At 39.5% G+C, this 24,177-nt stretch overlaps 1 protein-coding gene across 4 annotated transcripts in view; it reads left to right on the top strand.

Annotated features, from left to right (window-relative positions):
* The first annotated feature begins 422 nt into the window (after positions 1-422).
* CPEB2 (cytoplasmic polyadenylation element binding protein 2) overlaps positions 423-24,177 on the top strand; it is a 51,332-nt gene continuing 27,577 nt past the window's right edge. For 2 of the 4 annotated variants that reach the window (XM_041402888.1, XM_041402886.1), the window contains exons 1-4: positions 527-2,358; positions 5,042-5,320; positions 15,305-15,395; positions 23,304-23,354. In XM_041402888.1, the coding sequence (XP_041258822.1) occupies positions 1,180-2,358; positions 5,042-5,320; positions 15,305-15,395; positions 23,304-23,354 (1,600 nt within the window). In that variant the 5' untranslated portion in view covers positions 527-1,179. The other 2 variants (XM_041402889.1, XM_041402887.1) reach the window with 2 other exon arrangements.

Raw genomic sequence — 24,177 nt, 5'->3', positions numbered from 1 at the left:
AGAGGCGCGCGAGGCGAAGGGGCGGGGCGACCGCCCTCTCCCCCGCCCCGAGTGAGCGCTTGACGGGATCACAGGCGGCAGGGGAAAGCGGCGTCACGGCTGTTCCTGCCCAGTCTGTTGGGATAAAAGCCGATCGCAGCCGCAGCCGAAATAAAATCTTTATTTCAGGTGTTTCTCGCTTGATGATAGAAAGGTCGTCAAAGCCCAATGAGAACCTTCCTTGCCCAAGCGGTCCACAGGGCTGGCACCTCCCTCTGGCTGAAGTGGTAGCACCCACCCGGCTCGTGGGCCCAGGGGGGCGGGCTCCCGGCCTGATGTATTATTCATGGCGGGGCAGGCCCACAGGCTCATTACCGGGGTCCGCCGGGCTGGGGCGGTGCCTGCGACGTCAGTGTGACGGATGTTCCGGCGCTCTTAAGGGCGCCGCGGCGGCTCCGAGCCGGCAGCGGGGCGGGGGCGGCCGGGGGGCGGCAGGAGCCTCGCTGAGGACACCGGGTCGCCTGCCCTGTGGAGGTACCGGCGGCCTCCCCTCCTTCCCTCCCCGCCAGTGCCAGGCCCGGGAATGCCCCGCTGTCCCCCTGCGTTGCGGTGTGGCGGCTGGGGGGGTCGGACGGAGGAGTTTCTGTCCGGGGGCAGTGACCTGTCCGGGCGAATTCCTGATCTAGTGGATCCCTGTGGGTGCGACTGCAGGCGGGAAGGGCCGCCTTACTGGGGGTGCCAGTAAACGAAAAGGAAAAACAAATCTCCGATAAAAATGGGCTTGTATCAACAAGCTGCGATATTTTTAAAGCAGTACAGTGGCGTTGATGGGAAAGAAGAGAGCTTTATTCTATAAATAAGCTATTTTGGGACTTACATAGTGGTTTGCGATAGGCGGGTATTTAAACTCTCCCCCCGCCCCCCAACACTTCGCCACAAAGATTATTAATTATCTTTGTCTCTTTAGTGTGCTGAGGTGGGGGTTCACCTCTGCGCCGAGCCGGTGTCAGGGGAGCTCCCGCCGACGGCCACCTCAGCCCCTGCCCACCGCCGGGTCCTTCCCCTCCCCGGAGCGGCCGCCGCCGCCTCGCCTCATTCCTCCTGCCCCTTGCCGCCCGCTGTAGCCGGTTCGTCCGGCAGCCGGGACGCCGCTGCCCTCCCTGTTTCCCCTCAGCGGTCGCTGCTGCGCATCATCAAAACATGCAGGATGAGCTGCTCCTGGGGGTGACACAGCAGCAGCAGCCAGGCAGCGAGAGGCTGGGCAGCAGCCTCGCGTCGGGACACCCCCCTCTCGGCCACCCCTCCTCTGACTTTAAACCCTGTCTCAGCCCCCACCAGGATTTAAACAAGCAGCAAGCGCAGCAACCACAGCCGCCGCCTCCTCAGCTGAGCCAGAAGAGGAAAGAGTTTAAGCAGCAGCTCAGCAGCCCAGCCCAGCTCGGCAGCAGCCACCCCCTGAATAACCACCACCCCCCAGACTATCATCACCACCCCCCTCAGCAGCAGCAGCAGCAGTTCAGCCACCCCACTGACAAGTACCAGCAGCAGGAGCACAGGCAACAGCAGCAGCTCCAGCTCCTCAGCGCTCAGCCCCCGGAGCCGCCGCGGACGGGGGATCACTCGCAGCACCGGCCCGTCGGCCCCGCCGAGCACCAGGGCGGCGCGGACAGGGGGGGTTTGGAGCGGCTCGCCCCTTCCTGCCCGGGGGGATCGGCGTCCGCGGACCCCAATGTGGGGGTGGCCGCCGCCTCCTGCGTGAATCCGCCTTCGTCTCCTCATCTGCAGGCGAGAGCCAAGCTGCCCCCCATGGAGTCCCCCCCGAACAGCCACTTACTGGGCAGCCCCGGGAACCTCCTGCCCGGCGGGCTCGGCTCTGGCTTCAGCAGCCTGCAGAGCCCGGAGATCCCCAGCCCCCATCACCAGAGCGGGGGCGGCTCCTCCTCGGCGGCTTCCCCTCCTCCTCCGCCGCTGCCCGGCTTCGGCACCCCCTGGTCGGTGCAGACCTCGTCGCCGCCTCCGCAGCAGACGCAGCAGCCTCCGGTCTCCAGCGGCGGCGGCGGGCAAATCAGCGCGATGCCACCCCCGAGCCCGGAGTCCGAGACCAGCTTCTACCCGGGGATCCCGTCATCGATCAACCCCGCTTTCTTCCAGAGCTTCTCGCCGGTGTCTCCTCACAACCCCTGCGCCGGGCCCTTCAGCAGCCCCTTCTCGGCCGCCGCCCCCCCGCCGCCGCCGCAGATGAATTTACCTCAGCAGCAGCAGCAGCAGCAACAGCAGAACCGGAGATCCCCTGTGAGCCCCCAGCTCCAGCACCAACACCAGGCGGCGGCCGCCGCCGCCGCCTTCCTGCAGCAGAGAAACTCCTACAACCACCACCAGGTACCGGGCGGCGGCCGCGGCGGGGAGCCCCGGGGCGGGGAAGGGGGACGCGGGGAAGGGACGGAGGCTCCGCTGTCCTCGGTTGGCCGGCCGCTGGAGCCGGGCAGCTTCGCTGTAGCCGGCGCCGGGCGAGGCTGCGCGGCGGTGACAGCCCGGCGGGACCGCGGCAGGGCGGGGCCGGCCCGGCGGGAGGGAGGGCACCTGCGCCCCCCGCCCGGTGCGGCGCCGGGCGGCCGGAGGGGTCGGGCCGGAGGGGTCTGTGGACAGCAGCCGCCCCACTCCCGGCCACTCTCGCCGCCCGTTCCGGGTGGCAGGTGCCGGGGTGGCTCTTCCTGCCCTCCTTGGTGCGGCGTCGCCTCCTGAGAGACGCCGGGGTTTTACTCGGGACGAGAAAATAGGGTTTGCCCTTAAAAAAGAAGAGCTCAACCGTTCCTGTTGGTGTCTGGGAGTTCCGCCGTGAAAACGCCCCCCCTGTACCCCGAGTCGCCCGCGGCGGGCGCAGTGTCCCCGGAACAATGAGTCTGACAGCTCCGGCCAGCGCCGCCCCCCCGGGCAGCCCCTGGCCCAGCCGCGGGCCGGCCCCCGGGCGGGCTCGGTCCGACGGGCACGGGTCGCCGAGAGGGGGGTCACATGAGAAAGTTGACACCGTGCTGCCTTTTCAGGGCTTTTGACTGACGTTGCTTGAATGTGTATCTGAGGACAGCGCAGTGTTTCAAGTTCTGTAACAGATTTTAATCCGATTTTAATCAAAGGGTTTAACAATCCCGTGTTAAAATGGAAGTTTACGTTTCTTCCTGGAACAGAATATTATAAGAAATAAGTGAGAAGAAAATCCGTGTTAATATTACCAGCTGTTATATTACAAGCCCGTTTTACTCAATAATTTGCTTATTTATAAAAGGCTGAAGTTACATAGGCCTCCTCTTACTTTTTTTTTTTTTCATTCTAGTATTAAATCCAGTCAGATTTAATCAGTGGCGATTCAGTTGTATCAGAACTGGAATCTCACATTGTGTGCCTGTTGAAGAACTGATTACGATGCATTATGATTAGGAGCTAGTTGTCCTTAACATTTATAATAACCTTCTTCAAACAAATTCCAAGCAATTCTCCAGCAGTGAGGTGTACAGGAATTTTCTCTCACTTACAAGTTGTGGGTATACTTAAACAGTGCCATGACGGCATAGCTAGCAATATTAGAGGCTTGTTAGCATTTGGCATTATCTCTTAAGGTTTGTTTCACAATAGAGTGCTTGCCTCTCCCAAAATTCCAAAGCAAGTATTCAAGTTTTACAGCGTAATTATCTATAATTATATAGAATAGGATGTTTTCCTGATCACTGGACCAAGCGTGGCTTTAGTGGTTTTTTGGTTTGTTTTCTGGGGGTGAGGGTGGTGGAGGCGTTGTTACAATTTTATCTGTCTTCAGAAAGTTCTCTTTTACCTGATACATAACATATTGACATGCTTTAAATTTTTAAGTTATTAGAATGCAGGTTGAGGGTTGCTTGCAGCTAAGCTTAGAGATAAAAAGTACTGTGTTTTCACTTCACAGAACTGAATTTAGAATCATCACACACACCCCCTCTCCATTTCTGTGTTTGAGGGAAAGTGTTTCCAAGAACAGTCAGATTTGAGACTACTAAAGATAAATACAGTTCTTCACTGTCAGTCATGCTCAGTGGATCCACCTCTTGGTAATATGACAGCCACTATAGGTCACTTTTTTAGTAGAAGTTTTATCTTTCGAATAAAAACTTAATCCTTTACAAATCGTCATTCTAAAAACTGCTTCCATGTTCATATTAGAGAATGTAGTGCACTTACAAGTGTATTTAGGTAGGTGTAAGGTGCACCATATCTGGATAGGAGAAGAAATCATTAAAAAAAATTCTGTAGTACATCCTGCTGAATCCCACAGATTCATTACGCCAGAAATTACTCCATTCATTACTCCAGAAACATTTGAGCAGTGGCTTCAGAATAATGCATTTTAATGGAAATGTTAAGGTAGCTCCTTCAGACAGATTCTCTGTACAGTAGTCAGTGCTCTTTTTTTGCTCTTATATGGTAATACTGAGACAATGATATTCAAAATACTGGAGTGGGGGGGATTAAATCTGCCATTTGAATTTTAATTTTTAAATTTCTACTCAATGTAGTGAAATAATACTACTCAGTCGAAATAGAAATACTATTTTAATAATAATTTTTAATTTATATATTTGAAATTCTGCTGTTGCTTTTGCCGAGATCTCATCATACAATAGCAAGTAATAAGTAAGCAAGTAATAAGTAAGAAGCAAGTATGATAAAAATGGGTTTCAAGGGTTTTTTTTGGAAATTGGTTTTACACCCTGGAATTCTTCTTCTGCATAGCTTTAAAAATGCTACCAGTTGCTAAAATTATAATAATTATAAAAATGATAATCAAAATTGCCTGCACAAGTACTGCAGTGTTTTTTGGGAAGACATATGGGGGAGTAGGAATGATTTTTTTTTTAAATGAAGCTGTTTTCCTTTGCTTCAGTAGCTAATTTACATGTTATCAGAAGAGAGTGGTTTATAGAAATCTCTGTGCATTGCTTACTTGGTGGTTGGTTGTTTTGGGGTTTGGTTTTTTTTAAGTAGAAAATAATTCCAAGTATTTTCAGAGTAATAGAAGTTAATCTTTCTTTTTTAGCCTCTTCTGAAGCAGTCACCCTGGAGCAATCAGAGCAGTGGCTGGAGCACAGGAAATATATCCTGGGGAGGAATGCATGGCAGAGACCATCGTAGAACTGGAACCATGGGAATTCCAGGAACTATGAACCAGATCTCTCCTTTGAAGAAGCCCTTTTCTGGTAATGTCATAGCTCCTCCTAAATTTACTCGCTCTACTCCATCACTGACACCAAAATCGTGGATTGAAGATAATGTTTTCCGAACTGACACCAACAGTAATACTCTCCTTCCTTTGCAGGTAAGGATGGTATACCTGGTGTGTTCATGGTCTTGCATAGCATTTTTACGTCATTCATTTTAAATGAGAACTAAACAGTGGTTGCAGTCCTGATACTTGGTTTGAAAATTGTGTTTCTCTATTATTTTTAGTCTTGAATTTCAATTAATCCCCACGTGTTGAGTGTGTTCAGCAATATATGATTCTCACAGTTGAATAAGAATATTGATTGTCAAAAAACATACAAACTGTAGGCACTGCTGAAGTAATAAAACATAGTATGTTTAATCCAGCAAGTATTATCTGCCTATGGTAATGCTTATATTCTTATAAATCCCTTTCAACCTCAGGGTATTTTTTGTTCGCTTTGTCCTTCTACTTAGGTTTTCTTACTTTTATAGATGGTTCTCAAGTCTTTGACATGTTTGTCTTTTACTGGTATTCTAGGCTGATGTTTGTGTGTCAGCAAGATTTTTTTCCTCCACATTGTAGCACCTTTTATGTTTTGTTTTGTCTGGAAGCCCTGTGATTTAGAAGTGTTAAATGGAAGGATGTGTCTTAGAACTAAAGATCTGGATTCACCTTCTGAATTTTGCCAGTGGCATCTTACGTGGCTAAGTAAGTCACTTAACTCCACCCTCAGTAATCTCTTGGTAAAATGTTATTTTTCTCATTCTTAGCTATATTAATTGAGTCATTCCTTGTTAATGGAGGCCTTTCATTTGTCATAATTGTGACCAGATTTGAGCTGTATTTGCATGAATGGCAATCTAATGCTTATGGAGCTGAAGTAGTGGCAAAAGGTACTCCTTGGGACCAGATTTCCCTTTAGAGTTCTGGGTTTTCATACAATTTTTCTAGTAAATTTGGCACAGGAGGCCATGTCCTGACTCTGTCCAGGTGCACTTTGATACTTGCAGTGTTTTGGCACCTACCTGATTTTTGGATGTGCTGAAGTTATGCCGAAACATTTACATTTGCACCTGATACTGTCAAGATAGATTCCATTAAGTAGCCTTGATAGCTGGAATATCGTAGTTGAATAATCTTTTGTGTGGGTAGAAAGATGGGGGAAAAATGTAGTATTCTTCAGGAGTTATGTTCTGTAAAGGAAAACAGATTACAGATAGATAATGCTCTGCAGTGGAGGGCAGCAAAAATAGTAGCAAGTAAATACTGAAATCTGTCCCAAAGATTTAAAAATAATTCCATCATACATTGAAACTGCTGTGACATATACACTGGAATTCATACATGGCTAAGCACAGGCTGTGAATGTATTTGCTCATCCAGTATGTGTTACAAGTTCATGTGACCAATACTTCAAACTTTCAGTAGCTTCTACAGAAGTCTTTGACTATCGATGAACTCCTTTTATGTCTAAACAAGCATCTTCTGCATTTAGGCTATCGTCTAAATAATTTGTGTGTAATAAGCTAGGAAAGAAATCCTTTCAGTTTAACTTTTTATCTCAGTGTTTCTCTGTAAGGGTTGGTGGATTTTTTAAGGCATAATGTCTAAGTAAGAAGTTGGGCATCTTAATTGTTGGTTACACCTATGAGCACCAGACCCACCAATTAAATTTACCTGTTTGGCTATATTAATGCTCTTGGTCTGTCTATGCTTAAATCTCGCTGACGTGTATGAAGTCATAGTTGCAGAACACAGTTAAAATAAACTTCTTTGAAAGGTTGCAATGTTATCTACTGCTATTGTGGAAACACTATATGTTTCCATAAATTATTTTGCTACACTGTCATGTTCTTATTTTTCAGTTAGTACACTATTGTTATATGATTAATTCCTTGTGGTGACTGTTACATTTTGCAAGTCATAATGAAAAAGTTAAATAGAGCTTAGAGCTTGTGCTTCTTTTCATCAGGACTTGTTGGCAATTGCAATGCTGTCAAACACCCATCTTGCTGATTTGTACTGTGCTTGTCGCCTTCCATAAAAGGCTGTGGTATTTAGATTGAGGATTCTTAAAGATACAGTAGCAATTTCAGAAAATACTAAAAACAGCAGTACAAATGCAATTTTGTGCTGTTTGGAAAGTCTAGCACAAAGGCATTTACGTGCATGCAGAAGTTACCTATCTCTTCCAAGCTTCCACAGAGCAAACACACCTTAGCATGCATGTTGGATACATACTGCATCATTCCCAGTTCTGTAGAATACCTTTTACTTTGGGCTAACACAGTAATAATTTTGTAGGGGAGGGGACAAAGCACCTCTCTTGCAAACTTTAGCTAGCTCAAAATTAGCAATTTAAAAACTGGCTTAGAAAAGCCAGTGCTCTCAGGGACTTTGTGTAGTCTTCAACATTCAGCTACCATTTTTTAAAAAATGCTACATATTTTTGCAAAGTCCAAATAGCATTCAGCATGTCAGCTGCTCATCCATTTTCTGATAAAATGTGTACCTCATGCAAATGTGATAAACCACAGGGGAATTGTATGCAAATTTGAAGCTTTGCCCTTTCATCAAACTTATTTATTCTTTGGTGTTTGCATTGCTGGGTGGGCCCCAGAATAGAACTGGCATCAGTTCTGATGAAAAAAACATTTCTTGACGTTAAACTAATATACCAGTGACAATGAATGTCATTACTGATAACTGAGTGGACTATTATGGGTGTTGCTTGTAGGGATGAAAGCTGATTTTCTGTACTTCTTAGTTAAAACTGAAACATACCCCATATAAAGTTGAGTTCACAGTGGCCACATTAGTTCCAGCAAACCTGCTTTTGCTTGCAGAAGTTATAAGAGACATCTCTGAGGATTTTTTAAAAGTTCAGCAGTTTGTTTTGGTTTTAAGTAAAAATAATTAAACATCATTGCAACACTGATTTAAACGTAAGCAAATTAAGCATATAGCCAAGTTTTTCTTACGTGCCTCACTGTTAGAAGCTTTTCTGTCTTTCTGAGGATAATACAAACTGCATCAGATACAGTTCTTTCATGGACCTAAAACCTGTAGATGTAATTTTGTCTAAGTTCAGCCATCCTGCTTCCACTGTTGTACGTACTTCTTATAGGGAAGGGTTGTTGCCTTGCGCTTGAATCATTAAAGGGACGGTTAGAAATATTATCAAGTATTGACACCGTACAAGTTAAGCATTTAATTGAGGGGCCTATTTCTCTCTCCTTAGATAGAATCTAGGTTCCTTATTTAGGTAATCTAATTCTCTAGAAGAACATACCTGCCACCACTGACCTTACGCAGCCCCTGGGATTCCACTTTAGGCACTTACATTGCATTTCAGGAAGTGAGATGATATGAATAGTCTCTTTTATTCCCTGACATAAAGTGAAAAAAAAAAAGCCCCGATTATAGGGTACAAAGCTGAAAACATATTTCTAAACTTTTATGCAAGTGCTTTTCCCCAAAAAACATGCTACAGGCATATCTGTGGACAAAACCCAAGGACAAAGATCATCTTTTGTATATCCACTTTTTTGATTTACACTGCATGTATGAGGAAAATAATAAACTATTTCTAAATTTTTACCTTTTTTTTTGAGAATTGCAGTTTCTGCTAAGTCTGTTTTGATTGTAAGCTTAGTTTTTCTTACCGTCTTGCAAATAATCTTACTAAAACCTGTTAAAATGTTTAATACTATATGTCCGTGTTTGACTGCTTTCATTCTAGTTAAAACACTGCATTCTCTGAACATGAATCTAATTTCTGTGTCTCTTTTGAATTAAGGAAATGCACCATGTTTCTGGGTGGTTTTCACCTTCATTTGTCCTTCCTGTTTGTTCAGACAAACAGTGTGTAATGTTCATGGTCCTGAAAGCTGAGTGTTCTTATTCTGTGTTTAAACATAGCTCTCCAGCTGGGGATTGGTATGGTGAGGTAGTATCTTGCACAAATGCAGATTTTTCTTTTTCGATTTCTTTTTGAAATGTGCTCAAGTTCTCAAAGAAAGTCCATCACATGAAAAACAAAATGAGGTTTAAGATTGTATGTCACAACAGGTGTTAGTTTTAGATATTTAATTTAAGCTGCTGTCATGTTGTTCTGCCTTAGAATCACTTCCATTTGGAAAATGTCAAATTTTCCATGTGATAATTTTAGTACCATTTCATAGAGCTTAACATTTTCAATGGCTGTGTATCTGGATGATACACATACCAGTGAATATTAGGTGAAGAGCAGGTTGTTAAAGTTGGGTGCTTAATGCCATGTTTAGACTCCTAAATGTGTGGCCCATTTTTTCAAAAGTGTTCAGTGTTTGGCAACTGATGTTAAACTTGAAGGCATTGAGATTATCTAGCTGCAGAGTTTTCTTACTCTTCAGAGTAATATAATTGTCCAAACACTGCTCTATCAGCCAGGCTTTACCAGTTTATTTTTATTGAGGCTGTGCTGGAAGAGAACAGTTTCAGGGATTTTAACGCTGGATGATTGCCTGGGACTGATTGAAATATCACACACAACCAGATATTTGTGTTTGAGGACCATACTGGGGATATCTCTAACTGGGGAAAGCAGTCTATGGCCATACTTTTAATTTCAGGATCACAGCCTTTGAATAAATAGTATTAGGAGCTGCAGAGATTTGCCATTCAAAGCAATCAGTTAGTGGGAAGTTTGTAGATCTTACCATGCTAATGTTTTTATGACTTCATATGATATAAGACTTTTCTCTTGTTGTTTAATTTTTGGGTTATACAGCTCATTCTATCAATGCAATACAAAATCAGAGTTAGAAAAATTCAACAAAATATTTCACAGCCTTGATAGTTATAGCAGTGAGTATATGATGGCTAACTTGCCTAACCTTGTTCTCTGAGTTAAAATGAATGTGTTCTCACCTGAGATCTATCCAAAAGTACATTTGCTGTATGTGCTGATGTATTTGTGTTTAAGTACTCAAGACTGTGTATTTCTAGATGTGGGACAGGGGTGTGAGAAACCCAAAACTTGAATAACAATGTCCCTTTCAAATTTCTAAATGTCCCTTTAAATATTTCACTGAAACTGTTAATATACAAATTTTCTAGATTTGCCATGTAAGTCAAGATTGCCAGTACTTTAATCATCTACATAGTCTGGTGTCTGGTTGTTTCCAGGTTATGAATACGTATTCTTGAGTTGAAGTACTCCAGTACTGGGATTTTTTGTTCATTTTTAAATGCTTATGTAGCTAGGAAGTGGATATGTCTTCGCCACAGGACTTGTTCTTGGTGCATTTTAGGTTCAATTTAGTTAGCTTATGTAGCTGATGGTGTCATTTTAACTTCAAACACTTTGCTCTCAAGTTGACCATTCACAGATGTCTACCAGACATCTTTCGTTCATCTTTACCACTAACGACACTGTGAAAAGTAACCAAGCAATTTTCTGTGTCGACTTCAAGTCTTCCTCCTTGCTTTTTTATAGAGCTAAAGTTGTAGCTCCAATAGGTTTTCATATTTAGTTTCTCATTTACACTAGTTATGGTTTCAACAAGGGGCTTATGATTGTAGTACATCCTCAATAAAATGAGAATAACTTGAAATGTAGATCTTAGTAGAGGTGTTTTAGAATATGTATGTAGGAATTGTTATTACTGCTAGCATTAACAATGAATACTATATTCAGGTACTTTTTAGAGTGTAGATACTTTATTACTAAATCAGCTGTCACTTTCTAGTCCTAAAGCACATTTTTATTCAGGGGTCAGGTTTAAGGTGAAAAAAAAATGGAATTTGTTAATCTTTTAGTTGGGGGAGCAGTTTTAAAAAGGCTTCTTTAATTTAGCTTTTAACAAACTCAGTCAATTCATCAAGGTCCAAGTTGGAGTCCTTTCTGCAGCTAAGTAAGACCATACTTGAAATGACTATAAGCTTTATGACTTTTGTCTTCAGCTCCTATCGCATGGTGCTGCATTTCTTTAGAATATGAATAGACATGTAAAGATCATTCCTTAAAGATACTACCATTTACAGATTTTAATATCTGTGTTTTATTTTAATTTTTACTTCAAGTAGTCCCACAAATCAGTAGTGGAAGGCATGTTTCCAAAATTCAAATGTGTTAAATTTCTTAACTATGAAGTAGTGTTTGTAGTTAAAAATAAGCAAAATTATTCACCCTTCAATAGCTTTGGTCCTTGTATTTGCTTTATGTATAAGTGACAATACATAAGCTTAGAGATGTGACTGCAGTTTCTGTAAGTGCTCAGACAGGATAATCTTTGCATAAACTGCATGGGTATATATAGAAGTTCTAAGCAAAATGTGCCAAAAAATCTATTTATTCATGAGTTTAGTACTGAAACTTGGTCTTCAGAGAAAGCTGCCCTTCTCCCATTCGTGCATATTCAGATGCATGGCTTGGGAACTACTTCTCAAATGAATACTCTAGGTGTACTTTGCATGACATTGTCAAAAGCTCCTTCTAACACTTGTATTCTGTTGGAAGGATACTTTGTGCTTTTCCTATTCCTAAAGTAACTACCATTTTCTGTAAATTTTCTCACATAGATGATTTTTTACTTAACCATATCACTCGGTCTGTAGTTGTGATTCTGATATGGGAAAGGTAAATCAAGCAGGAGTCAAACATTTTGACAGCTAAAAGTAAAAAAACTAGTCTGAGAATTTGTAGTGCTTGGGAGAAATTAACTATCAGCTCTGAGGGGGAAAAAGCTAGCATTATGTTGTGACATTCCACTGAGATGCAGACCTTCTGACACAGCAAGGTCCATTTGCTTCTTAGCACAGGACTGATGAGCCACAGAGCTGAAGGAAATGAAAAATATTTAACAGGAGTTCAACCTTGACAATTCCGGAGTCAGGATGATAGAAAATGTGTATTAACGTACATGCTGAGGTATCAGTGCCTTTGCACTACTCATTATCTTTAGACTTATTATTTCAACATGGTTGATAAGCAGTTATCTTCCAAAACAATCTGAAACTGTCTTTAAGACAACATGGAAATAGTTCTAATTTTTGGGACTACTTCCATGTTGTTTTAAAAGTAGGTCCAGGTTGTTTTAGAAGATAACTGCTTATCAGTTGTGTTGAAATAATGAAACTAAAGCTAATCCTAATTTTGGGGACTGTTTCCACATGCATGGAGATCTGGAACAATCATGTTGTGTGGTAGTGCTTTTTGTGCTTGTCCTAAAAATTGACCAAAACTGTAATGGAAGTTTTCTGGTTTAGTTGTGCCTTCTGTGGTAGAATTGTCCTGTTTCAACAGACCTTTCTAGATAATTCTGGCTGGTGTGTGACCTACATTACTGAAATACTTTCAAGTTCTGCTTTGAAATTAAAGGTTCCTATTAGCATAGATGAAAGATATGATGTACGTATTTGGGGAACTCAAAGCAGTTTTTTGTAGCATTATAAAGCCAAGCTGCACAAAGGTTTACCATGAACCTTGTACCCAAAGAATTACTTATTCCTTTGGAGACAGCATGCAATTCATCAGTGTCATTTGGAATAGAGATGAAAATTTTGAAGCACCGATTACCAAGATAGTACCCAAACTCATGATAGAGTGGTGTGATGTGTGGGTAGGGGGATAGAAGAATATGATTCTCATATTTAAATCCTCCTGTACTCCAGTGTGTTCACAACGTTTTGATATTGTGTGGTATCTGCCCATTGTATGTTTCCACTGCCCAAAATTAAGTAATGCAATTCAAGGAAACAAACCACAAACTTTCTAAAAAGGATGGGAAAAGCTTATTTTTCCTTCTGCTTCTAGCAGAGCAAGACCTTTTGCTTTAGATGCACAACTTTCAAAATAGAATGATGCAAGGGTGAAGTTAGAATCATTGCACCATGTCACCCAGTAGAGCAGTTTACAAATAAATTGTGAGCACATGTTTTACTTTTCCATTCCTCTGTAAAATCTAGGACCAAGTAGCCCAGTTCTAGGAATTAACCATGGTTGAGCCTTTTTTATTGGCGCCACAGAGTGTCATTAAGTCTGTAATGATGACAGTTTCCCAGGTAGTTGTGTGTTACTTCAACACATATGTATGTAGCAGTGTTAAAATAAATAAGAAAATTTGTAATGAGCCTGTTACAAAGATGAAACACCATATACAGTTCAGTCTGGGTTTTACCAACACTAGTTCTTTTCCCTTATCAGCTACAAAGGTAGCATGTTTTGTCTTTACTCAGTGCTGGTTTTCGCAAGAGCACTGACTACCTACTAACTAGTGCCGTAAACTGAATTTAAGACTTCATTAACAATCCTGATGAGATACCTTCTGCATGCTAGGGGACAGTAGGGAACAGATCCATCTTGGCCACTGCTCACACCTTCTATAGAAAGCAAGTTTGCTGTGGTAAGCAGGTTTTTTTCATTGTGCTGTTGAGAAACAGACCTGTAAGGGCACGGAAGCAGATTAGTCACTTCAGTTTCTTTGGTGGTTTTCAGGACAACTAAACTGAACAAAAGCCAGCTAGTCCCAAAATTAATGTTACTATGAAGTAAAATAGTGGTGGTGACATGTTGGCACTCAAACCAGGTTGAAGATTGCCTCTTGAAGTGTCAGTGGCATTTGGTCTGGGATGTAGCCAGAGAAAAGAGAAACCTACGTTTTTAATTTATCATTAAAATTGTCCAAATGCTTCCATTTGATTTGATGAGATACTTTATTTTTTTAACAGATGGCTTACCCAACAGGAATCCATTACTCTTAATAGTTGTTAGAGATAGAGAGAGGTGGGAAAAAAGGCTTCTTCCTCTTCATCCCAACATTGACTAAACTTTTTAACAGATGAAAATGAAACCCTAGTTTCATCATGGCAAAGCTGATCAGAAGTCGTAGTGAGTGATAGAAAACTTCTGTTCCAAAGCTTGCTTTTTTACTCCTCCAATGTGAAGAATACCTGTTTGCTGAGGGATGTAGCTTGAGATTAATCTATGGTTCTATTGAACTGTCATGGAAAGTCAGTGAGTGTGAGATGTACCTTCTGTTCCTATTATATATATTCTAAGTGCTTGGCTGCATCTTTAGGGAAATTTCACCAGTCCTGGGATGTATATGATGTATTTCATCCTACTCTGCTGAATTACTAGAGTGAAGACCAAGGTAAAATTAAGGCACAATTGTAGGATTTAAGTGCAGTACAGTCTAGTCAGACTACTTGAAAGTAGAAAAGATTATAGTTTTACAGAAACTGTTTTCAGTTTCTAAAAGGTATCCCAGAAAGACCAAGGAATTTAGAAGTCATCTTTTTTCTGTGTCTGTAAGTTGGGTTTATTGGAAAACATGGGAGAAAGTGGCTTGGATAAAACAAAATCTATGAAAACATCTTCAGTTCATTGCAGTAACTTTTATTACTGTCAGTGAAAATATTTGTAAAGACAGTACAGTAACTTCCTAATAACCATGTGTAAAAGAAATTGTCCTCTGTAAGGCTGATAATCTATTAGTAAGATTTGTTGACATTTTCTTTTCATAGTTTAGCTTTAATTTTCCACTCTTTAACCATTAAGGGCTGACCATTTGTAACTCAAGTTTTTGTATGCAAAGACCCTGAAGCCAGCAAGCGCAGCCTCTGGCAGGGGCTGGAGGCCCATGCCAGGCACTTGGCCAAGCACCAAGAAAATGCTCTCTTTTATGTGATGTGACTGCCCTTGTCCTGTAGTTCCCCACCTTCCTCACTATTTTTCTTGTGCATGAAATGAAATTGAACTGTTACAGACATTAGTCTCCTTCATTAATCAGCTTATGCATAACTGTGCTGTGGATCACTAGAACTGATTCAAGCAGTTTTGAAGGAAACAGGCATTCACAGGCTGTCAAATACATACACAGCATTTGTTCACACTGCATCACACAGAGTTCTTCACACTGCATCTCTAGTTTTATATTTGGATGCTGTTAAAATTACAGTTAATAAAATTAGATCTTGCTTTGTATCATTGTCCATCTTCAGAGTGTCTGAGTGGGCAGCTGTTAGAAGGAGCTTGTGTTTTCCTTTCAAGTTTTTTGTTAAAAACTACAGAATTTGTATACCAATACTAAGGCTTTTGTTTTCTTTTAGGATCGAAATAGAATGTATGACAGTCTGAATATGCACTCTTTGGAAAACTCCCTTATTGACATTATGAGAGCAGAGCATGATCCACTTAAAGGTATGTTATTATGCTAAGTAAAGAAAAAAGGGTCATCCATTCTGCATATTTGAATGATTACTGATTGTTAATTTAGATTCTAAGTTCATATTAAAATAGAAAATGAACTATTTTTTCAGTCAAATGAAAAGTCAGTCTTAAGCTGTCTTTTACTGAAAACATTGTTTCACAGTTACTTAAAACAAACTACTCCAAGTGTTGCCAGGTAATTTTCCCTTTCTCTAAAGTGAAAGCTGAAAAAAAAACCTCAGTCAATTGATAAAATCAGGATTTGTCTTTTAAAATATTTTTTTCAAATCTACTGGAGAATGCTAATGCATCCAAATCTGAAGAAGTCCAGAAATACAGTTGGCTTTAGAATGCTGGTTCCTCTTACAGTCCTGAGTTCTATTAAATCATTTGGCCACAGCAGTAAGCATATAGCTAGTGTATGTGGGCTTCCATTTGAACTCCTCTTTCCCCTGCACATTAACTCACTCCTGTGAATTCTGTTCTTCCATACTTCTTCAAGTAGCATTTACTATTAAACATCAGGGCAGGGAACCCAAACAATTTCAGTTGAGCTGATCAGATGTTACTTCATTTGTGGTGTTCTAATTAGATTAACACAATCTAATTTTAAAATTATCCATGACTTTAGGCTTGCTTTGTAGAAGTTAAATCTCTGTATTGAAGCAATTGTAAAAATTAAACAATCAATTTTTTTTTTGCAGCATTATTTACTCCCATCCATTCTCCATTTCTAGAGGCTCCTATACTTACTATATATTGCATTAGCATAGAAAGGCCTGTTGTTCTCCTAATTTGAAGGACACCTTGGTAGTCTGCTCATGATTATTTTAAGATCTGTGTAATTACTTGGAAGACCTGTAGCATTCAGATAGCATTTAATGGTATTTTAAGATTTAAAATAGTTAGCTGAAAGTCTGTAGTTTTTTCCCGAGCTGAAAATCTCTACAAAGCATCTGTAAGTATCTAGCATTTACTTAAACTGTTAATTTTCCTTGACTTTAAAGTAAGTGGAAGACAAAATTAAATTTTCTTAGATGTTCTTAAATCTCATCTCTTTTCTGTTATGGCTCAGAGAGAATTAATTCCATTTTAGCAATTTTATTGAAGTTCATTATTAACTTCATTTTCTGTCTATTCTACATGTTTGTAAAACATTAAGTAAAACAAAAGGTTTGAAACAGCTAGCCCGGTGTGGCTGCCGTGTGCTCTAAGCATTCATAGCTCTTCAAGGCTGAGGTGACCAGGTGTGTCATTCCTCTTACAGAGGATTTGTGCTTCTAGTTGCCACACTCAGGTGGTTACTGCTTCTTTCCTTTTCTGAAAGCTACCGTTGGGCATAAAGCTAGAGGGTGCAGGTCTTCTACTGCAATATACTGCCATTGGCATCTCTCACATTCCTGGAGATGAAAATCAGTCTGTTTCTTCCTTCTGTATATGCTGACATGACAAATGGAATTGGTTGCTCGGTTCCCTCTGCCATCTCACTGTTTTAATTTTATCTCTGTAATGCGGAAGAGATTTCAGAGGTACAGTGAGCACAGAAGATACTAATTTTTATTCATCTGTCATGTTTTGTTATGTTACAATAGATGAAAATTATGTATTTCCAATAATAATTTTCCAAGGAGAGTAAGACAAGAAAAAGCTTTAAGACTTGAAAGATAATTTGGTTCATACGTAGATACCTTGAAAAACTCAGTAGTTTCCATCTGTGCTTTCTAGGGACATGAAATATGGTGTCAGTCTACAGTTAAGAGATGTATTTTTTAACAGTTAAACAGTGATGTTCTTGCAGTGAAAATTCTGCTAAGTTTTATGTTGGAACTAAAACAGATGGAAGCCATAGATAGTGATGAACTCAAAGGAAATCCATTTTTCTGTTCGAGTGCCAGAGAACAATGCACATGCCAACTGAATTTAAATAGAGTAATTGTGTGCTGCTATTTAAGTTGATGGATAAGATATATTTTCTCCGTGGATGTGATTTCAGCTGAAACCACTATGTTATTAACAATAAGGCATGAGAAATGTTCCTTACAGACTGAAAATGGGAGGAGGAGATGTTGTGGTGAATCGGCCTTCTAGTTCTTCTTTACTGTCTTCTGATTTTTTTCACCATTAATTGGAATTTCTGTAATTTCTGAGCAACTTTAACTTCTTTTTTTTTCTTTTCTCTGCCAGACATGAAACTTTAATTTGGTCATATCAGTCTCTGTGACTGTTCACCACAGAAAATCTAATATTTACTTAGAACTCCATTGTATTTGTTTGCAGAATGCACAGGATTAAGAATATTATTTGTTGTTCTTATTAATATATAACATATTTTGTTGCAACTAAAGAGTATTTTGTAACTAGGGAATATTTTTATGTCAAGTTTTGAAGTAAATATAAGCACACTAAAACAATGCATCTTTTATATCTGATCACAGCAGTGAAATGAAAGTCCCTGGAATTTTAAGCACGTGTTTCAGATTTAGCTGCTTACAATATCTGGAGTATGACTAAGCATCTTGTCTCACATTTTGCACAATGCAGAACAGACAGTCTGTGTACTAGCTCATAGTTTCAAGTTTTGCATGTCAAGATCCATTTTAGGAGCAAGTAGAATTTCACCACTTTTGCTTTCATAAATTGAAAAAAAATTATTTCAAATATGATTCACTGAAAGCTAAGTTTATGGCTGCCAGAAAATTGTTTATAGATGACTAGTTTTAGCTTTGTTTAGACAAAGCTTTGTCATTACAACGAATGTGATCAAAAGAAAAGTAATTTCAGCTTTCAGTAAGATACTTTCAATGTAGAGTAATAGGGAGAAGATGTTTGACTTCACTACTCATTGCAGCAGAATTACTGATCATATTAAAACTAATCTTTCCCATGCAGCTTTCTTGAAATGCGTTTCATAACAGGACCTTAAGTAATGTTTAAGATTATCCCATCCATTCAATTCCAGTGAAATAAAAACTGAAGTTAAATTAATTCATTTTTAGAGCTATTGCTAGTGTAACTCTTCAGACATACCACTTGTGTACCTGGTTTTCTTTTTTCCACTTCTCCCCCAAATATCCATGCATTTTGCTGTCAAGAAGCAGGAAAGACAGTGCATTTGGGCTGAAACAGATTATGGAGAAAGCTTAGAAGCAGTTGTTACATTTTTTATGCAATGTATATTCTTATTGAGGAGACTGATTTAATGGAATTAATTACCTGCTGTTTTAAACATCTTTCTAGTAAAGATTGTGGCACAAAGAGCATTGCCTTTCTTTCAAAGACATTTGTTTTGTATTTTGTTATGAAGCTCTGAAATTTAAAGCTTCACAGTTTCTTCCTAGAGTAATTAAAATTGTGCCAAGAAAATAATTTTTAAGGCTGGAAAAAAATACAGAGGGAAAAATTCTCTCCCTTGTCACATAAAAGGCTTTGAAGTCTTACATACACATTGTTTCTTCTTTCTTTCATATAAACTTTTTCTGATAAAAGAATATATTTAAGACTGATCCACTGATTTGTCTGAGTACATGGCCTGTCAGAGACAATCCATTTGGCCTCGTTCTGACTTGCACAGTTCATACGCAAGCATTGGAAAATGCAGTTTCTAGGCTTTCTGTAGCTAGGTGTTGTCCAAACACGGGTTTGTGCTGTTGTCTTAACTACACTGATTCCAAAACTGTCCTTTCTGAAACTGCTGTGATCCTCAGCCATTCACTCTTACTGGGAAAAGCTTGACTTGGAAGCTTTTTCTCTTCTACTCAGGAGATCTCTTGGAAAAAAAGGAAAAGGGGTAAGGAGTTTTTGATTCTCAGTCTCTTCATACAACAAATTAAGACTTGTTTTAAAAAGGCGGAGAGTACATATGAAGTATTAAACTTGTGAATCTGAGTCAGTAATGTTTATAGAAGTAATGTTCTAATATATGGGGATTCCTCCAACAGTTTAGTTAAATAGGAATAAAAAGTATGCATTTCTAAAAGTGGATTTGAATTTGCCTTAAAATAAAAAGTGAGTATGCCAAGAAGAAGTTTACAAAAATTTAAATTTCTTTTGCCCCATCAGTAACATGAGAATACAGGAATGTTGCTAAACTAAGTTTGTTACTCTTTCCTCATGTTTGGATTAGCAAGACTCTTAATTGGATTCAGTAGATAAAATGGCCCACCAAAACTTATTTGAAACTTTTAATTTTTTCTGTCCTCGCAGAAGAGTGCATTGAGAAATGTGTGAGGCAGGCAGTTCTGTTAATATTAATTACATTTAGAGAAGTAAGAGGAGGCTAGATTTAACAGAACTCCAGTTGTATAAGAAGTGTCAGGCATACCTGCTGCTTCTTAGCAATGCTAGTTTCAATTTGGCCACAATACACGAGAATTATTAATTAGCATGGTGAAGTTGCAAGTTCAGGTTTGCACAGAGAATTTCTGTAACATGATGATCTTTCTGATACAGAAAGGTAATATTGGGCATTTTATTTGTTCCAGATAGTAGGGGATTACAAATTTTGGATCTGTACACAAGTTCTATAGAGAGGTAGTAAATTAATTACTTTACATTTTTCAGGAATGGACTAAGTCTGTTATTTAAATATTAGATATTTTATAGCTGATTGGTAGCTGACTTTAAACTATTCAATCATCTTTACTATTAAAACTACTTTTTTTAAGCAGGGGGAGGCCACTGGAACTGCTAGAAGACCATTGAATGGTTTATACAGTTCTAGATTACTGACATTCAAGCAGTGTGGGATTAGATAGGATTTGTGCCTTGTTCTTAAAAAGGTATATTTTTTTAATGCATCTAAAAACATAGAGTGAAAATAGCCATCTAGAAAAGATGTATGTGATAGAAGCAAAGTGTTGCAAGATGGTTCTCCATCTTTTGTATTCTACATACTGATATTTTAGGTGAGGCTTAATATAGTAAATTTAACTAGAATAACCTCTTCAAAAATGCTGTGGTCTGAGCTCTGTATAAAACTGATCTTGAACCCAGTTCCATGTGTGAAATGTTCTGAATTCACCGGTCATGAAATTAAGGTGGACAGCCTAGAAAACAATTCATTTTATTTCAACAGATTAAGCTGAGGGATAAGAACCTAAACTAACATTATAAATAAATAGCAGTGATTGCATTTTGAAAAAGGAAGCAAACATTCTATGTTTAAAATGTTCTTAAAGTTGTATGTCCAAGTGGTAGACCAGGTAGAAAATAGAGGGGTTTAGTTCAAGAGAATGCAGTAAAGTCTGATTTCCTTGAAATAAACATGTAAATGAAACTTAGAAGTATCAATACAGCAGTGTATGGAATATTTTGTTAGTTGTTTTCCTTTCTAACCTTGAAATCATTCACTATCTGAGTTAGCAAATTCATCTCCCCAACAATGAGATGGGGTTTTGGGCTGCAGTGGTGGGCCCAGCTGCCTGATGCAGTCCTTCCCTTCCACTCAGTGAGCAGTCCTTCATTATTTCAGCTTGGCATATGTGTTTCAGATGCAGCTTATTTGTGAAGCTGTAAAGGAAAGAAGCAAAAGAATGCAAAAGCAGAATTGCATAAACCTAGAATTTACTATTCTTTAGAAGTTTTCCTCCCCAGGTGTTGACACTGGTGAGCTTCTCTCTCCTACTAGGCCTTAAACCTGACTTCTGTTTAGGAAATAATTGCAGGGCAAAAAACCCTATCCTTTGTCTTTCTTCTTACATAGGAAGAGAGGAAAAATTCAGATAGGGAGAAAGACTGTCACCACTGAGTCAAGGAAATTTGAGATAATGTCTCACAATTTCATTTGTTATTCTCAATAAATACGGCATTCTGATTTGCAACGAACACCTCTTACTGTTACAAATGTTTCTATAGCAATGTATATAAACATGATATGGCAGTGATCTTGTGAAATTCTTGCAGTTAGACAAATGAATGTTAGCCTTGATAGAGCAAAAAGCTGAGAAGTATATCGGAGTAACTCAATATACGCGTGGCTGGGCTGTGGCAGCTCCCAGGATGCAATTTAAATATGCCTTTTTCCAGATTCTTTGCCCATTTTACCAGCATGCATTGCTAGAAGGTAGGATTTTTATAGTTCCAAGAAACATTAGATATAACTGTAGATGTTCAGTAAAACAGAAGAAATACATTAAAACTGGACACTTTGAAGACCAGAAACATGAAGACAGGGGCTTGCTCCTACAAAGGTTTTTGTGTTTGTTGTTTTTCCTAAGCCTACTCAAAGATTTTGTTGGAGTTAGAGAAGACAGCAGAGTCTTTCTAGGTGGAATTAAATCTGCCCTTCTCCTGGAGCGTGCCCTAGCCTTTCAGTGCTTCCAAATTCAACAGCAAATTTTTCTTACCTAATCTGCAGGTGTTCTGATACCATCCATTCTTACAATAATAAAATCTCTGGGACAACACATAGTTCATAGCTGTATAAAAACCTTTTTTTTCCACAATGCCTGTAAATAATAAGGCTGAACAAAATTTCCTAAATTATCTTAATCTTGCTATTTTGAAGTTTTACGTTTCAGAGTTTGTGATTTTCAAATTATTTTTTTGGCAGAAAGTTACCGTGTTGGTTTCTTAAAGGAGAAGAGGAAAACCTAAACCCTATTATTTACAGATTTACAACAAAAATATTTTTAATTTAACCCCAGAGGTGTCCCTTGGGACTCAGAACTACTTAAAGACATTTCTAGTCTTGCTGCTAAGCTCACGGGTTTTCCAGCAGTAGAGGTCCAAACAGAGTATGATAAGGATTGCTAGACAGCCTTAATATATAGCTTGCCGATTTGGTTTTCTTTCTTTTTTCCCCCCTGGGGTTTCTTTTTCTTGCAAGCCATCTGCATATATATGACCCTTTAAAAATGTGTTAGTTCTACATGCCCACTGCTTCCAGACTGGGTTCTTCTTTATGCCTCTGCAAGCATTCCCATTTCCTTTAACAGATTTAGATGTTTAAGTCATAGTATTCACATATATGTGTATGTATTCACATATAATGTTCTTCAGATTATAAGCAAGCAAGTATATTTGAATAGCAAGATAGATGGCAATGCAGTTTTTTGTACATTTAACCACAGTTTTTCCAAACACAGCAGTTATTGTAAGTGTCTCTCTAGGTCAGTGTGCCCTACTGGTATGTTTGCAGCTTCCTGTAGAAAGAAAGTCTCCTTTAATAAAAAGGAATTTGTAGTGAGCAGACACTTCAGCTGTGCATTTTAAACCATTCATTTAAGAACTAAAGTATAACATGCCACTGGCGTAGTAAAATGCAATTCTTGAAAAATTCTGATGTTATGATATAAGGTTTTCATGTAATTTTTTATTCCAACTAACATGCTGAAAATTTTATCTATAATAGTCTTTAATTGTGTTGAATCTGTAGATAAGCTACTGGTCTAATGTTGCTAGACTTAATGAAAAATATTACATGCCAGGGCTATATGAAATACACCAAGATGCAGTCATAAATCAGTTAATATTGCATGCCTTATTTCTTATTAACATGATTTTTCTTAAATTGCTTCAGTAGAGAAGCATTAAGTTGTAGAAATGCCACTCTGTTAAGCAATGTGCATAGTGCAGTTATTCACAGTCGCAGTGAAAGAGAAGACTAAAGCAGTCAGCACTATTTCTGGGTGTCATGAAACAAAAAGTGGCTTTATCCTATTGGAGCTGATCCCAAAGTACACTGCAGATCTTATGACCAGAGAATTAAGGTTAAGAAGTCTGTTCTTGTCAGCTTTAACTTGGGTCAAGGGTATTGTTGGTTAATGTGCTTGAAGTTAAATATTAGCTCTTTATTTCCCTTAGGCAAATTCTAAGCAGTGATTTTTTCATTATTTTTTCTAGCAAAATAGCTAAAACCTCTGCATTTGTTTTGTTCTTTGGTTTTTGTTTTCTTTTAAGGTCGCTTGAGTTATCCACATCCAGGGACTGACAATCTTCTGATGTTAAATGGTAAGTTCTAATCTTGTAACAGTTTCTAATTATCTCTAGCTTAGTTTAAATCTGACATGTTGGTATAAAATTATACTGTTCTGTTCTGTTACTGAATTACTTGCCTCTGGTCTTCAACACTGATGGGACTGTTGCCACTTCTTGGAGTTGAATGGCAAGAGCTAATCTTGCAACAGACTTTCATTATATTTAGCTTATTGGAAATCTGAAATGTTCATAATGATGCACTATTCTGTTTTGTTCTCAAGCAATCCAGGGGTGTTTTCCAAAGAGCTGTAGGAAATCTATTGTACTGAAACAGGAATTAGAAAAATAAGAAGGCCAGAAACACGTTTTTCTATATTAGGTAAATAAAGAGTGAACTAGACACTTTGTATTACACTCATGTGAAATAACATTTTATTTTTGCTGGGGTTTTTGAAAGTGGCTTTTATCAAGCAAGTGTCTAACCATGAAATATGCTGAAGTTAGAGTTCATGTTCATGTTCCTCTCCCAGTAGATCAGACTTCATGAACATCTGCTACTCAGTGAAGGCATGAACTTTAGCCTTTGTTCAAGGCTAAAGAAGGAAGCACAGCTTGGTAATCCATCTAAGTCAATAATAAATCAGGGGTTTTGCACATAAGTGTTTTCTGCATTGGGAAAAATTAGAGCTGTAGTGCCACAACTTCTCCAGATTAGAAGACATGGAAGCTGTTGTACACGAAGTATACACTTTCATCATTCATTTGATGAGTCTAAGTGCTAACAATAAAGATCTCTTAATAAAAAAATATGGCCAGAACACATTTGTTGCTGTTTGAAATTATATGGAGGGTTTTT

Source organism: Onychostruthus taczanowskii, unplaced genomic scaffold, assembly GCF_017590055.1.
Source record: "Onychostruthus taczanowskii isolate IOZ18803 unplaced genomic scaffold, ASM1759005v1 scaffold2, whole genome shotgun sequence".
NCBI lineage: Eukaryota > Metazoa > Chordata > Aves > Passeriformes > Passeridae > Onychostruthus > Onychostruthus taczanowskii.
This window is presented reverse-complemented; position numbering and strand designations above follow the sequence as displayed.